The 13201-nt window shown below is 45.9% G+C and overlaps 1 protein-coding gene across 1 annotated transcript in view; it reads left to right on the top strand.

The window, feature by feature from the left end:
* GPA33 (glycoprotein A33) overlaps positions 1 to 12818 on the top strand; it is a 30679-nt gene extending 17861 nt beyond the window's left edge. The window contains exons 2-7 of the mRNA XM_073670857.1: positions 4697 to 4848; positions 6722 to 6932; positions 8572 to 8736; positions 9046 to 9162; positions 9473 to 9599; positions 11963 to 12818. Coding sequence (XP_073526958.1) covers positions 4697 to 4848; positions 6722 to 6932; positions 8572 to 8736; positions 9046 to 9162; positions 9473 to 9599; positions 11963 to 12155 — 965 coding nt within the window. The 3' untranslated portion in view covers positions 12156 to 12818. The remainder of the gene's footprint in view (positions 1 to 4696; positions 4849 to 6721; positions 6933 to 8571; positions 8737 to 9045; positions 9163 to 9472; positions 9600 to 11962) is intronic.
* Positions 12819 to 13201: the final 383 nt, after the last annotated feature.

Genomic DNA, 13201 nt, shown 5'->3' with positions numbered 1-13201 from the left:
GTTTGCTAGAGAGCATTTGGATGATCCAGAAGAGTATTGGGAGAATGTCATATGGTCAGATGAAACCAAAGTAGAACTGTTTGGTATAAACACAACTCGTTGTGTTTGGAGGAGAAAGAATGCTGAATTGCATCCAAAGAACACCATACCTACTGTGAAGCATGGGGGTGGCAACATCATGTTTTGGGGCTGATTCTCTGCCAAGGGACCAGGACGACTGATCCGTGTACATAAAAGAATGAATGGGGCCATGTATCGTGAGATTTTGAGTGCAAACCTCCTTCCATCAGCAAGGGCATTGAAGATGAAACGTGGCTGGGTCTTTCAGCATGACAATGATCCCAAGCACACTGCCTGGGTAATGAAGGGAGTGGCTTCGTAAGAAGCATTTCAAGGTCCTGGAGTGGCCTAGCCAGTCTCCAGATCTAAACCCTATAGAAAACCTTTGGAGGGAGTTGAAAGTCCGTATTGCCCAGCGACAGCCCCGAAACATCACAGGAGATCTGCATGGAGGAATGGGCCAACATACCAGCAACAGTGTGTGCCGGCCTTGTGAAGACTTACAGAAAACGTTTCACCTCTGTCATTGCCAACAAAGGATATATAACAAAGTATCGAGATGAACTTTTGTAATTGACCAAATACTTATTTTCCACCAAAATTTGAATAAAATGTCTTTCCAAATCAGACAATGTGATTTTCAGGATTTGTTTTCTCATTTTGTCTCTCATAGTTGAGGTCGACCTATGATGTCAATTACAGGCCTCTCTCATCTTTATAAGTGGGAGAACTTGCACAATTGGGGGCTGACTAAATACTTTTTTCCCCCACAGTATTTTATCAGAGAAATCTGCTTCTTTCTCCTCCTGGACTGATCTTTCATTTTTAATTCATGGGTAAAATGTGTTTTCAGTGAAGACAGATTTTACCTGTGAATTGAGAAAGAAGCAGATGTCTCTGATAACATCTATTACAAAGCGTCTTATTTTCATGTGCACTATTGATTTATGAAAAAATAATTAATCCGACGGTTACACTTTAAACGCATGTATTTCAGGTTCACGTTAATTCTTGCAAATGGGCTTCATTAGATATTTGTCACAGTTTGGCTTTTCCAGGCTCTTAGTTTCCTGCACATTCAGCTTTGATGTGATCTGTGGTCATAAATCAGCTGAAAGGAGCTAAAAAAAAAAAAAAAAAAGTTAAAGTCCCCATTAAACTATCATAACGAGCTCACTGACCGTTCCTCAGTTAGCTTATTCTGCAGCCAGCAATAGACAGAGAAACACAAAGGCTGCAAAAGCTAAATCTTAAATGAAACCCAATCGCAAAAATGTTTAGCCCCAATTATACAAGAAAGAAAAGCGTCCTGAAAAGTGGACAGCCCCTTTAGGGTATGTGCACACCGGGTCTTTTTTGCTGAGCTTTTTTAGAGCGGAAACTCCAATTGTTTGAGGAAAATTTGCAAAGTTTCTGCACCAAACACTCCTAAAAAAATAATCTTGGTGTGAACATACCCTTAATGCGAAGAACTTGGCTCTTTTTCTAGACTATATCGGTCTCCAGCCGACTCTGGATGAAAACGATCTCATTCAATATCGAGCAGAGATCATGAAAATACTGAGATAGAAACACAAAGTTTCTTGAAAAGTTTCAGAACTTTTATTGCACAGATGACCCTTTATTTGCTCACATCTGGACAATCCCTTTAAGTCTCTCTTTGCGATTTGATATAGAAGTGTCACGGTTCCTGTATTTTTATTTATTTTTTTTTTCATTTTTCTCCAAATTATCAGTCGGCGCTGACTTCAACCGTGAGACTGTACTGAAGAATCCTGACCTGGGGCGGCGAGAGGGAGGAGGGGGCTCGGGACAAACCAGAAAAACCGGCTCCTGGCCTTCCCTGGAGCTCATAGATTACACTGCGGTTATAGCCTGTGTGCACAGGGAGCGTAGATTGTCAGCTCCTGGGGTCAGATGAACAGGGTGCAGGTGAAATCAACCTTAGTGGGACCCCCTGAATAACTTGTGTATATGGGGGGTGGGGTGTCCCAACTGTCCCCCAATTTTCTGAGAGTGAATCAGGGGTGTTGCATTTGCACCCGGGCCCTGCAGCCTTGGTGGGGCCCTTTGGCCAATATGAAAAGACTAATACTATGAAGGACCCCTGACAGTTGGGGGCCCTCTGGAGATTTTGCATTGGGGCCTTGAGCTTCAGGTTTCGCCACTGAGGGTCAGAGATGAGTGACTTCAATATTCCAGAACGTTATGTCCCACCGGAGATGAGCGTCTGGCAGCTGCTTATCTCCTCTATATTGTAAATCCTAGCATGACCGATGGTAGAATAGATTGTGCAGTATCGAGAGGTTACATTGTAAATTCCCCTCCAGGAGAGGGATGATGGGAGTGATACATTGTATGAGAATGCGAGATCTGATTGTGAGCTCCTGGGGTCAGCAATGATGGGAGTGATACATAATGTATCAAATTGGGAGCTCGATCAGCCAGAGATGATACATTGCGTATAATATAGGATGTACACTCCTGGGGTCGGGGATGATGAGAGTAGTAGTGTGGGATACTGGTGTTGGATTGAAAGCTCCTTGGGTTCAGAGATGCATTGTGAAAACGAAGATTAGATTGCGGCTCGTTCAACCAGAGATGGTGAGTGATCCATTAGGGGACTAGATTGTGAGCTACTTGGATCAGAGATGATGGGGGTGATACATTATTTGATTGTGAGCCAGAGGTGATGAGGGTGATACATTATGTTGGATAGAGAGAGTAGATTGTAAACTCCTAGGATTCAGAGATGAAGAGTGAAAAATAAGATGAGATCTTGTGATCCAGAGATGATGGGAGTGATACAATGTGATGTTGGATGATGAGAGTGATGCTGCATTGTGTGGTATAGGGAGATTAGATTGTACGCTCCTGGGGACAGGGATGATGAGGGTGATCTGCTGTGCAGAATACATTAGTGGCGCAGGATTTCCTTTTCCCTTGATGTGCCGGGTTCTGGAATCAGATCTTATTGTTTCCTTTTCCTTCGGCTGTGGTTTCGCTCCTGTTCTTGGATCACAGACCAGTCGGCGCACGCTGCGGTGACGCCTCGTCCTCCCGCTGACAGGCGTTGCTTGCATTCCTGGAGCTGGATACCTTCTGAGCGGGAATCCTTCTAGATAAGTTACTTTTTGGGGGGGGTTTCATCCCTTTCAGGACCCTCATCTTGTAATTGGTGCAGCTACAAAAGAGCATCTCGCTCTCTGGAGGACCCAACACCTTCATACATTATATTGATTCCAACTGGAATTGTGTAATACTTCATTTCTCCTGTGGTGGTGCTGCAGGGAAACTGAGCACCTACTGCTTATGGATTACAGCAGGTTGCTGGGAATCCTGCAGCAAGAAAACCCATTATCAGCTGGGACAGTCCAAAATGGAGACCCCCCCCCCCCCCTCCAAATAACATGTTCAGGGAATTGCATAAGTAACAATTCCCTTCTGATTAGCCTTTTTCTCGTTGGCCTTGTAATTATATTACACAGAACTGTGAGGGTGCGATTTAAATGTGGCAAAAGGATTGTTGGGACTCTGTTACTCTTCTGATTCCAGCTGATAGAAAAGATTTGGGGGGGTAACGGCCTTTGTGACCATGTCGCCCATTAGCGCTTTCTTAATATTTCATTCCGAAACCATGATTCTTAATTTTAGCAAAGTCCTCGCCCTTAAAAAGTTAAGTGAGGTCTGATATTGGGCTGTAATAACGAGTTATACCCTATTTGAAGTGAAGATGTCTGAGCTGCACTACCACACACAACCTGTGGACAGGGGTGGCGCTGTTTTTGGAAAGAGGCAGCCATGTTTTTCTAATCCTCTGGTCGGTTGTGACTAATGACATAATTCTGATCTCTCTCCTCTATATAATCCACCGCTTATTTAGTGATTCATTTTTTATTACGGATGATGAGCGGCGTGTTCAGCATGAAGAATAAATGTCATTACTGAGGAATAAACCACAAGACCTTTGAGACGCAGGTGGGGCGGCCGAGATTAGGACACCAAATGGGGATCTGACTTTTTTTTTCTTCTGCGGTTTTTGATGATTTTACTTGCAAATTTAAAAGTTTTGCAACTTTCTATAGATTTTATTGTTTCAGACCCCCACTCCCTCCGTTTGCAGTCCGTGAAGGAGAACGCTCTGGTTTGCATTCAGAGGCAGGACCCCAATACCCCTCCTGCTCACTGCTGAGAAGTGATACAATGTATCCAGTGTGGACAATGCTCTGTGGACTCCAGACTGATACATTGTAACAAACCAGTAGAGATTTGTGCAGCTGCTGATGGATTTGGCTCTGGAGCATTGTCCACACTGGATACATTGTATCACTTCTCAGCAGTGATCAGGACCGGGATCCTCTGAATAAGTGTTTTCATTCACTTACAGTCAGCAGAGGTATTGAAATGGTCAGAAAATAAACACAAAGTACATTAGAAAGCTGTAGCAATGAGAAAAAGATGTGACGTATCACATTTGGGGTACGCTGATGACTCCTTTTTGCACTTTCCGGGGCCCCGGTATGATTGCGGTACGCCCTCAGCCATATTTGTTGTCACTTTTCCGGATATGTCGGTGATCCTAGTAATCAGATCTGTCATGTCTGCCTCGTTAATCATCTTTTCTCCCCTCCTCCAGTGTTGATAGCGGTCGGCGCCATCACTGTACAGACGCAACCAAACTCTGTCGAAGCGGCGAGAGGAAAAAGCGCCAAACTGCCGTGTCGGTACCAAACCACGGTCACCGACTTCACCGGAAGCAGCATATTCTGGAAGAAGGTTCCTGACGAGGTAAAGGAGCGACGGTTATTGATCTTGTCTATAAAAAGAGGCATCGGGGGTCCGGGAGATTCCCTGGGGCGTCGGCGAGGTCCCCTCCATCCATTGCTGGATACATCCTTACATACTAGGTGAAGGTCCTAAACGCCTGTTTATAAGATTGTGGCCCCAAAAGTGGAGATTCTGATAGAAAGGATAAATGCCGGAATTGCTGGGTGCCGTGAGGACATGGCATTACTGTGTGATCAGCGGGGGGATGAGATGCAGAAGCTGGACAGAGAACATGGTCCTGAGCTGCAGAACCCACGTCCTAGGGATCAGATAGTAATGGCGTATTGTAGGTCTCCACCTGGTACTATGGTGTGAACTGCGCTTATCAGACAGCAGAGGGCGACAGAGTCCAGAGGAATCCACACCATGAAACCTCATACACTACAGGGAGGAAAGTACCGGGGCGGCACATAGTAATCAGTGGATTGTTTTTTCATTCAGTACCCCAGTGTATAACCTCCGGCCCCTCATCCCCCAGTGTATAACCTCCGGCCCCTTGCCCTCTGTCTTTAACATCTGGCCCCCCGCCATGCCCTCTGCCTTTACTACCATGTGACCGAGCGGCTGGTGGCGCAGAGCTCACTGATACCAGCGCCATCCTGGAATAGGAGCCACCGGGGTAACAAGTCCGTCCATGACATTTCTTCCCTCCTGAATCTTCCCCCGCTAACTACAAGTAATATTACTGAGAAGTGGAAGGAACCGCGGCAACTCAGTCAGGAAGTGGAGACCCCATAATGTTACAGAGCGGGGGGCTGAGTGCGGAGGAGTAGAGGGCAGAAAAGTCACCACCGCTCTGCTGACCCCATAACTGCAGAGTCCAGATCTCCTCTGATATTGACATCAGCATAAACACAGCTCCCCCCGCTGGGAGCTTCATGGCCGAGCAGCTGCATGCAGCCGTACATCACCAAGCACAATGACGAGCGTTGGATGGAGTGGTGTAAAGCCGCCACCACTGGACTCTGGAGGAGACATGTTCTGTGCAGTGAGGGATCACACTTCTCTATCTGTTTCTGATTGAGGAGTCTGGGTTTGGTGATTCCAGGACATTACCCCCTGACTGCATTGTGCTGCTGTACAGATGGTGGAGGTTGATGATGCTATGGGCTGTTATCAGGGGTCGGCATTGGGCCCTTAGTTTAGTGAAAGGAAATCTTAATACTTCAGCACAAGACATTGTGGACAATTGTAGCTTCCAGTTTTGTGGGAACAGTTTGGGGAAGAACTTTTTGTGTTCTCCATGACTGTGCCCAGCGCACAAGGGTCTGACCCCACAAATGCTCTACTGGATGAAGGGGCAAAAATTCCCACAAACGTCTCCAAAATCTTGTAGAAATCCTTCCCAGAAGAGCAGGAGCCGTCAGACTGGCGACTGCATATTAAGGTTTATGGATGTAGGATGGGGGTCAGAAAAGCTCCTGGAGGGGGCACATACTTTTCTTCATACAGTGTATATCCTGTGCATCCAATTAATGATTTGAGGACAGACAAATCTTTAAGCTAAACATATCAAATCTCTCTGTTGTCCTGATGGTTTGTTACAATGTGTCAGTCTGGAGTCCACAGAGGATTGTGTAGATTATATCCAGTTGGAGCAAACCCTCAACTATGAGTATTCTGTATTATAGCTATCAGGTGGGGGGCGCTGTTGCATTGGCTCCTATGGGGATATTTGGTCACCAACTCTGGTGAATAATGGTACTGCATGTGTCAATCAGATTATTTTGATAAAGTTTGCACACCTCGTGTTTTAATCAGAAACTATTAAGTAAATCAAATACGTTAGTAACACTGATTGTTTTAAATAATACATTTTTTTTTTTTTTTTCAGATTGTAGCACTCGCCTTTCTGGGAAGCAGAAACCAAAGCGATGATCAGTATAAAAATAGGGTGTCGTTTACCGGCAACTTCAAGACAAATGACGCCACGATCGTCATCGATCAACTCATAATGGAAGATAACGGGACCTATCAGTGTGAAGTCCAAATCCCCGACGATTTCAAAGGAACCCGTTCTGCCAGAGTGGACCTTGTCGTCTTGGGTAGGTACAATGATTGTCGGGATGATGGAGGCTTTCATATAAAAGGTTAACAGAGGCTGGGTGCCACCAATCAGAAGCATTGGATACAAGAGAGTCTCTAGTCTACACATTACAAGTTCTGTGCAATACTTCATCTCTCCTGTGGAGGCGCTGCGGGGATATTAAACACCCGGTGCCTCTCCAGATCCGAGCCGATTCCCGGAGATCCCAGCTAAGGATAGTGGGCTCACTATGGTGGAACGTCACAAACTGTGGGAAAAGGGGTTAACCGCTATGGACTGAGGCTCAACTCACTTTGGTGTTGGATACACAGGGGTCTCCGTTTTCTTTGGGGTCTGACATTTTGGAGTTTCAATTCTCTCTGGGGTCAGATAGATGGTGTAACTATTTTTTCTTTGGGGTTTGATTATATGTATTCTCAATTCTCTTTGGGGTCGGATATAAGGGGTCTCGTGTCTCTATAGGATCGGTTAGATGGGGTCTCTGGTTCTTTTTGGGGGAAGATGGATGGGATCTCAGTTCTTCTTGGAGGCTGGTGTATGGGGGTCTTGGGTTCTCATTAACAACAGATGGATGCGGGTTCTCAGTTCTCTTGGGCGGTGGACAGATGGAGGTCTCAATTCTCTCTGGGGGGATAGATGGGGTCTCTGTTCTCTTTGGGGGCAGATAGATCGGGGCAGATCTATGGGGTCTAGGTACTTTTTAGGGGGTGGAGAGATGGGGTCTTGTTTCTCTTTGGGTGTGGATAGATGGGAGGTCTCAGTTCTCTTTGGGGGGCGGATAGATGGGGTCCTGGCTGTCTTTGGGGGCGGATAGATGAGGTCCTGGCTGTCTTTGAGGAGTGGATAGATAGGGGGTCTCTGTTCTCTTTGGGGGCAGATCTATGGGGTCTAGGTACTTTTTACAGGGTGAAGAGATGGGGTCTTGTTTGTCTTTGGGGGTGGATAGATGGGATCCTGGCTCTCTTTGGGGAGCAGATAGATGGGGTCCTGGCTGTCTTTGGGGAGTGGATAGATGGGGGGTCTCGGTTCTCTTCGGAGGTGGGTAGATGGGGTCTTGGCTCTCTTTTTGGGGATTGGATAGATGAGCATCTTGGCTCTGGGTTTAGATGGGGTCTCTGCTCTCACTAGGGGATAGATAGATAGATCTGTTCTCTCTGGGGGTGGATAGATGGGTGTCTCGGCTCTCTTTGGGGAGTGGATAGATGGGGGGGGTCCTCTGTTCTCTTTGGGGCGGATGGATGGGCATCTTGGCTCTAGGTCTAGATGCGTTTCTCTCTGGGGTGGTAGATCTGGTCTCCGTTCTCTCTGGGGGTGGTTAGATGGGGACTTGGTTCTCTTTGGGGAGTTGATAGATGGGGTCTTGGTTCCCTTTTGGGTGGGGGGGTGGATAAATGTGAGGATAGATATGTGGAGCAGACTTTCCTCCGTCTGAGAAGCTGCAGGATGGCATAAGATGTATTGTGTCTTGTAGTGGTGTGAAGAGGAACCTGACTGGGATGGGAGTCGCTTGCTGCTGTATTTTGTGATTTCCTACTTCTCTAGTCATCAGGAATTAATTGCTCAAACTCTAAATTCTTGGAAGATCTGCAAATTACCCAGACTGTTCATTAATGTTGTTTTTCTTTTTCTCTCTCCAGTTGCTCCATCAAAACCAGTTTGTGGGATTGAGGGGACGGCAGAATATGGCCAGGTCATAAAACTGACTTGTAACTCACAAGAGGGCTCTCCGGTCCCTACCTACTCGTGGAAGAGCTACACCCCACAAGATGTGGGACGGTCACTACCGCAGACTGCAGTCATAGGTATCTACTCGTATAGCTCCAACATAAACTGTAGCGTTGCACACAATGGATCCCTACAAGACGAGGCCAATTAAAGGGGAGTCGAGAATGAGGATAAATCTCAACTTTTATTCAAGACTGCACCACTGCCTGTGTCTGGTCTTGCAGCTTATCTCTATACACTGGGGCTCTGCAGTACCACACATACTTGTAGGACTGTTCTGTTTCTGGGGGGGGGGGGGGAAACCCAAATTACGGGCTCTGTTTTAATTTGAACCCAGAATCCAAGCGCTAAATGATAATCTGTTGATTGTTTCCTTCCTGCTTTAGAAAAAGGAGAACTCACCTTGAAGAACATTTCAATGGAGTCATCAGGATTCTTCATCTGCACGTCCACCAATAAAATCGGATCGGACTTCTGTAATCTCACCCTGGCCGTGATGCCACGTAAGATGCCAGCCTTCCCTGCCTCAGTCATCATTGGTTATAGGACACTTCTGCAGGATCTGAATATTCCAGTTGAAGCCATGCTAAAGTTGTCCTATTACGTCCCTGTCCCGCGAGCTTGTACATCTTTTAATACATGGCTTTAGAAGCCGCTGACTGGCATTGTTGCTGTTATTTAGCCTGTGATCTACAAGTACATCCAGATCCTCCTCTGCCAGTGACTCTCCTAGTTTTATTCCCCTGGAATATATGGTGTTCTCAGGTTATTAATGCCCTGATGCATAACTTTTTTTTTTTTGTTCTTGATCAGCATCCATGAACATAGCCTTGTATGCTGGAGTAATAGGGGGCAGCCTACTCGGAATCATAGCCATCGGTGTCATCGCCTACTGCTGCTGCTGCCGGGACCGCGACGACAAAGAAGACTATGAGATGGCGTAAGTTCTCACCTAAACCTACATATTGTATCTCACTGACTGTAATTTCCTATGTAAATATTCAACTGAATCCATCAAATATCCAAACTGAGTTTCCTTCTAATCGTGGAAATATCCAGCATTCTCCAGTAGTCAAAGTGGTGATCCTTCCAACCCTGGTCAAAACAAGCCCTCCCCATGGTCACAGTATCCTCGGCTCAGTAGTCACAGCATACCTTCACCTTCTCCACTCAGTAGCTGCAGCATGTCTTTCCCCGTTTCCCTCAGTAGCTGCAGCATGTCTTTCCATTTTCCCTCAGTAGCTGCAGCATGTCTTCCCCCGTTTCCCTCAGTAGCTGCAGCATGTCTTCCCCCGTTTCCCTCAGTAGCTGCAGCATGTCTTCCCCCGTTTCCCTCAGTAGCTGCAGCATATCTTAACCGTTTCCATCAGTAGCTGCAGCATGTCTTCCCCTTTTCCCTCAGTAGCTGCAGCATGTCTTTCCCCGTTTCCCTCAGTAGCTGCAGCATGTCTTTCCTTTTTCCCTCAGTAGCTGCAGCATGTCTTTCCTTTTTCCCTCAGTAGCTGCAGCATGTCTTCCCCCGTTTCCCTCAGTAGCTGCAGCATGTCTTCCCCCGTTTCCCTCAGTAGCTGCAGCATGTCTTCCCCCGTTTCCCTCAGTAGCTGCAGCATGTCTTACCCGTTTCCCTCAGTAGCTGCAGCATGTCTTCCCCCATTTCCCTCAGTAGCTGCAGCATGTCTTTCCCTTTTCCCTCAGTAGCTGCAGCATGTCTTTCCCCGTTGCCCTCAGTAGCTGCAGCATGTCTTTCCCCGTTGCCCTCAGTAGCTGCAGCATGTCTTTCCCCGTTGCCCTCAGTAGCTGCAGCATGTCTTTCCCCGTTGCCCTCAGTAGCTGCAGCATGTCTTTCCCCGTTGCCCTCAGTAGCTGCAGCATGTCTTTCCCCGTTGCCCTCAGTAGCTGCAGCATGTCTTTCCCCGTTGCCCTCAGTAGCTGCAGCATGTCTTTCCCCGTTGCCCTCAGTAGCTGCAGCATGTCTTCCCCCCGTTGCCCTCAGTAGCTGCAGCATGTCTTCCCCCGTTGCCCTCAGTAGCTGCAGCATGTCTTCCCCCGTTTCCCTCAGTAGCTGCAGCATGTCTTCCTTTTACGCCTAGTAATTCCCCTGTATTCGCAGCATGCCTTCCTCTTTTTATCCAGTAATCTAATCCAGCCACTAATCACAGCAGGGTCACCCCAAGCAATCTGTAATAGCCTGCCTCCCTCACATGAGAGAAACTGTATCCGAGACATTCCCAAGCTCCCCAATAATCAGATCAAGGCTTTCCCTTCAACCACTCACCCCATGTACTTCTACAATCTGCTCTCTACTCGTGGGAAGCTACATATTAGCCAGATGTTGTAGGCACTACGTATGGCAGTAGTATGTGACCGCTTTTGCAAGGAAACATGGAGCCCGATGGTGGCATTGATGGCATCCAGATCCATGCATCTAATACTCAGAAGAAACTAATGCACAAAGGGCAGGGAGGAAACCCCATTGCCAGCCCCTCCGAATCCCACTCGGGGGGGAGCTATGCAGTACGTGCCTTACACTCCTCGTTGTGCTCTTTTTAACTTGTAGGTAATTTCTACACATAATTCTGGCCATTCTTATATTGTGTCTGTTGCTCCATTCGCAGCCAGAGCAGCCTTCAAAATCCCTATATAGTTAATTCACGATCGATAGAACATGTTGTGCTGTGGTTGGACCCAATCATTAACGATTCTGGCAGAATTCTGGGGTACAACTGTTTTGAATTGTGCAAAAAAAAAAAAAATAAATTGAGACTTCTAGATTTGTTTTTTAGTTTTTTTAAGTGGGCATAGATTGTATACAGTGTACACAATAAGCTACCAATCAGTAGTTGGGGACGAGCTTGGACTAGGAGGCATGAGACATCTAGTTCTTTAGTGATAATCTCCTGCTGATTAAAACACTGATTTTATTGAAATGGCAACACACAGCCCACTAAGTGACACATCGCTGGAATCAGGCTGTCTGCCGCTACATCATGCTGGACACAGATTAAATAGGAAAACACAGCTTAAATATTCCCTTTAAGAAGTGCACGCCTCTTAATGACGTTGGTGCATTTTACTCTAGTACACCCTTCATCGAGACTGGAGTACAAAATGCCAGTCTTGATAAATCGGGGGCAGTAGTATTTACACCAAGTGGTAGCTGGTTGGATTCTGGGTGCAGCTTTGGATGTAACCGGAGTATATGACATGATGGAACTCCTATGTAAGTAAATAAAAAAAAAATAATAATAATTTAAAGGGCAGCTCCATAATTTATTATCTTTCTGATTTTGGTTCCTAACTTAGGGACAGGGAAGAAGAAGAGGAGGAGGAACGAGAGCACCAGCCGCAACAGAAGAAGCCAATGCAGCAGCAGCAGCAACAACAGTACGATCAGGAGGAAGAGGAGGATGACGATTTGGACGACAAACCACCGCAAAAACCTCCCATGCTGCCAAAAAATAAACCGCGCCTGGTCATCGATCCTGTAGACGCCTAATTGGGCAATGTATGACTTTTTTTTTTTAACTTTTTTACTGGTTTGTATCAGGACTGCCATCAGGAATATGTTATCTACAGGAGCATCTGGAGTCGGAGAAGAGAAGATCCCAGTTTAAGACTTTTTTTTTTTTTCTTCCAGTTAAAAAAACAAAAACATATAGATTCAATGAAAGACATTGCGGGTCACTAGCATCACTTTTATATCTTCATTCTGCACTGGAAATCATCGTCAGACTTTATTATTTGCAGGTTTGTTTTTTTAAGATTGCATTTTTGAAATGGGTCCAATCTTTGATGACCACCCCCTGCAAGACTGATTGGATATTACACGTGTCATGCAAGTTATGGGGGGAGGGGTGTACTGTGTGACATAAATGCCATATGGCCACCCAGCAAATGATTGTTGCTCACTTTCTTCACCGTTGAGGGAACATCAGCGTTTAGCACGGGGGGTAGAATTGATGCCCATAGCCGTACCCCAAAAGTTATTTCTTGGCAACCAATTTCGGTGAGATCTTTAGGCAGTCCTGTTCACGGTGGGTCGCTGTGGACATTACATTGCCCAATGGTGCAAAAATCAAAAATTAAGGCAGCAAAGTACTTTGTTTCACTGAAAGTATATAATTTTTTTTTTATTATTCGGAAAACTTATTTTGTAAAATATCCTGTGCATATTAAAATGTTTTAAAATGAGTGACTACCTTTTTGTGTTTTTTTTCATTCTTTTTTAACCCCCTTCCTGCCAAAGCATATATCTGTGAAAAATTTCTCAACCACAGAACATACAAGATCTGACCACATGAAAATATAAAGGGGAAATTGCCGATATCGGGAGATGACGTGCGAACCTTCCTCCTCAGTTACAGTCTGCATAGAAAGACTAAAACGGAGTTTCAGGTGCATTGTGGGAGATACTTAGCATTGGGACTTTTGGTTCCTTTTGTTTGTTTGTTTGTTTTTACTCATACCCCGCAACTCATTAACAGTCTGGGTCCTGATACCTGCACTAATCACTGAAACCTGGTGTACGGGCTCATAGAAAGT

This window comes from Phyllobates terribilis, unplaced genomic scaffold (genome assembly GCF_046119375.1).
Source record: "Phyllobates terribilis strain yellow unplaced genomic scaffold, ASM4611937v1 Scaffold_2__4_contigs__length_985480577, whole genome shotgun sequence".
Classification (NCBI taxonomy): domain Eukaryota; kingdom Metazoa; phylum Chordata; class Amphibia; order Anura; family Dendrobatidae; genus Phyllobates; species Phyllobates terribilis.
The sequence above is the reverse complement of the archived record's forward strand: the minus strand, read 5'-3'. Positions and strand labels throughout refer to the sequence as shown.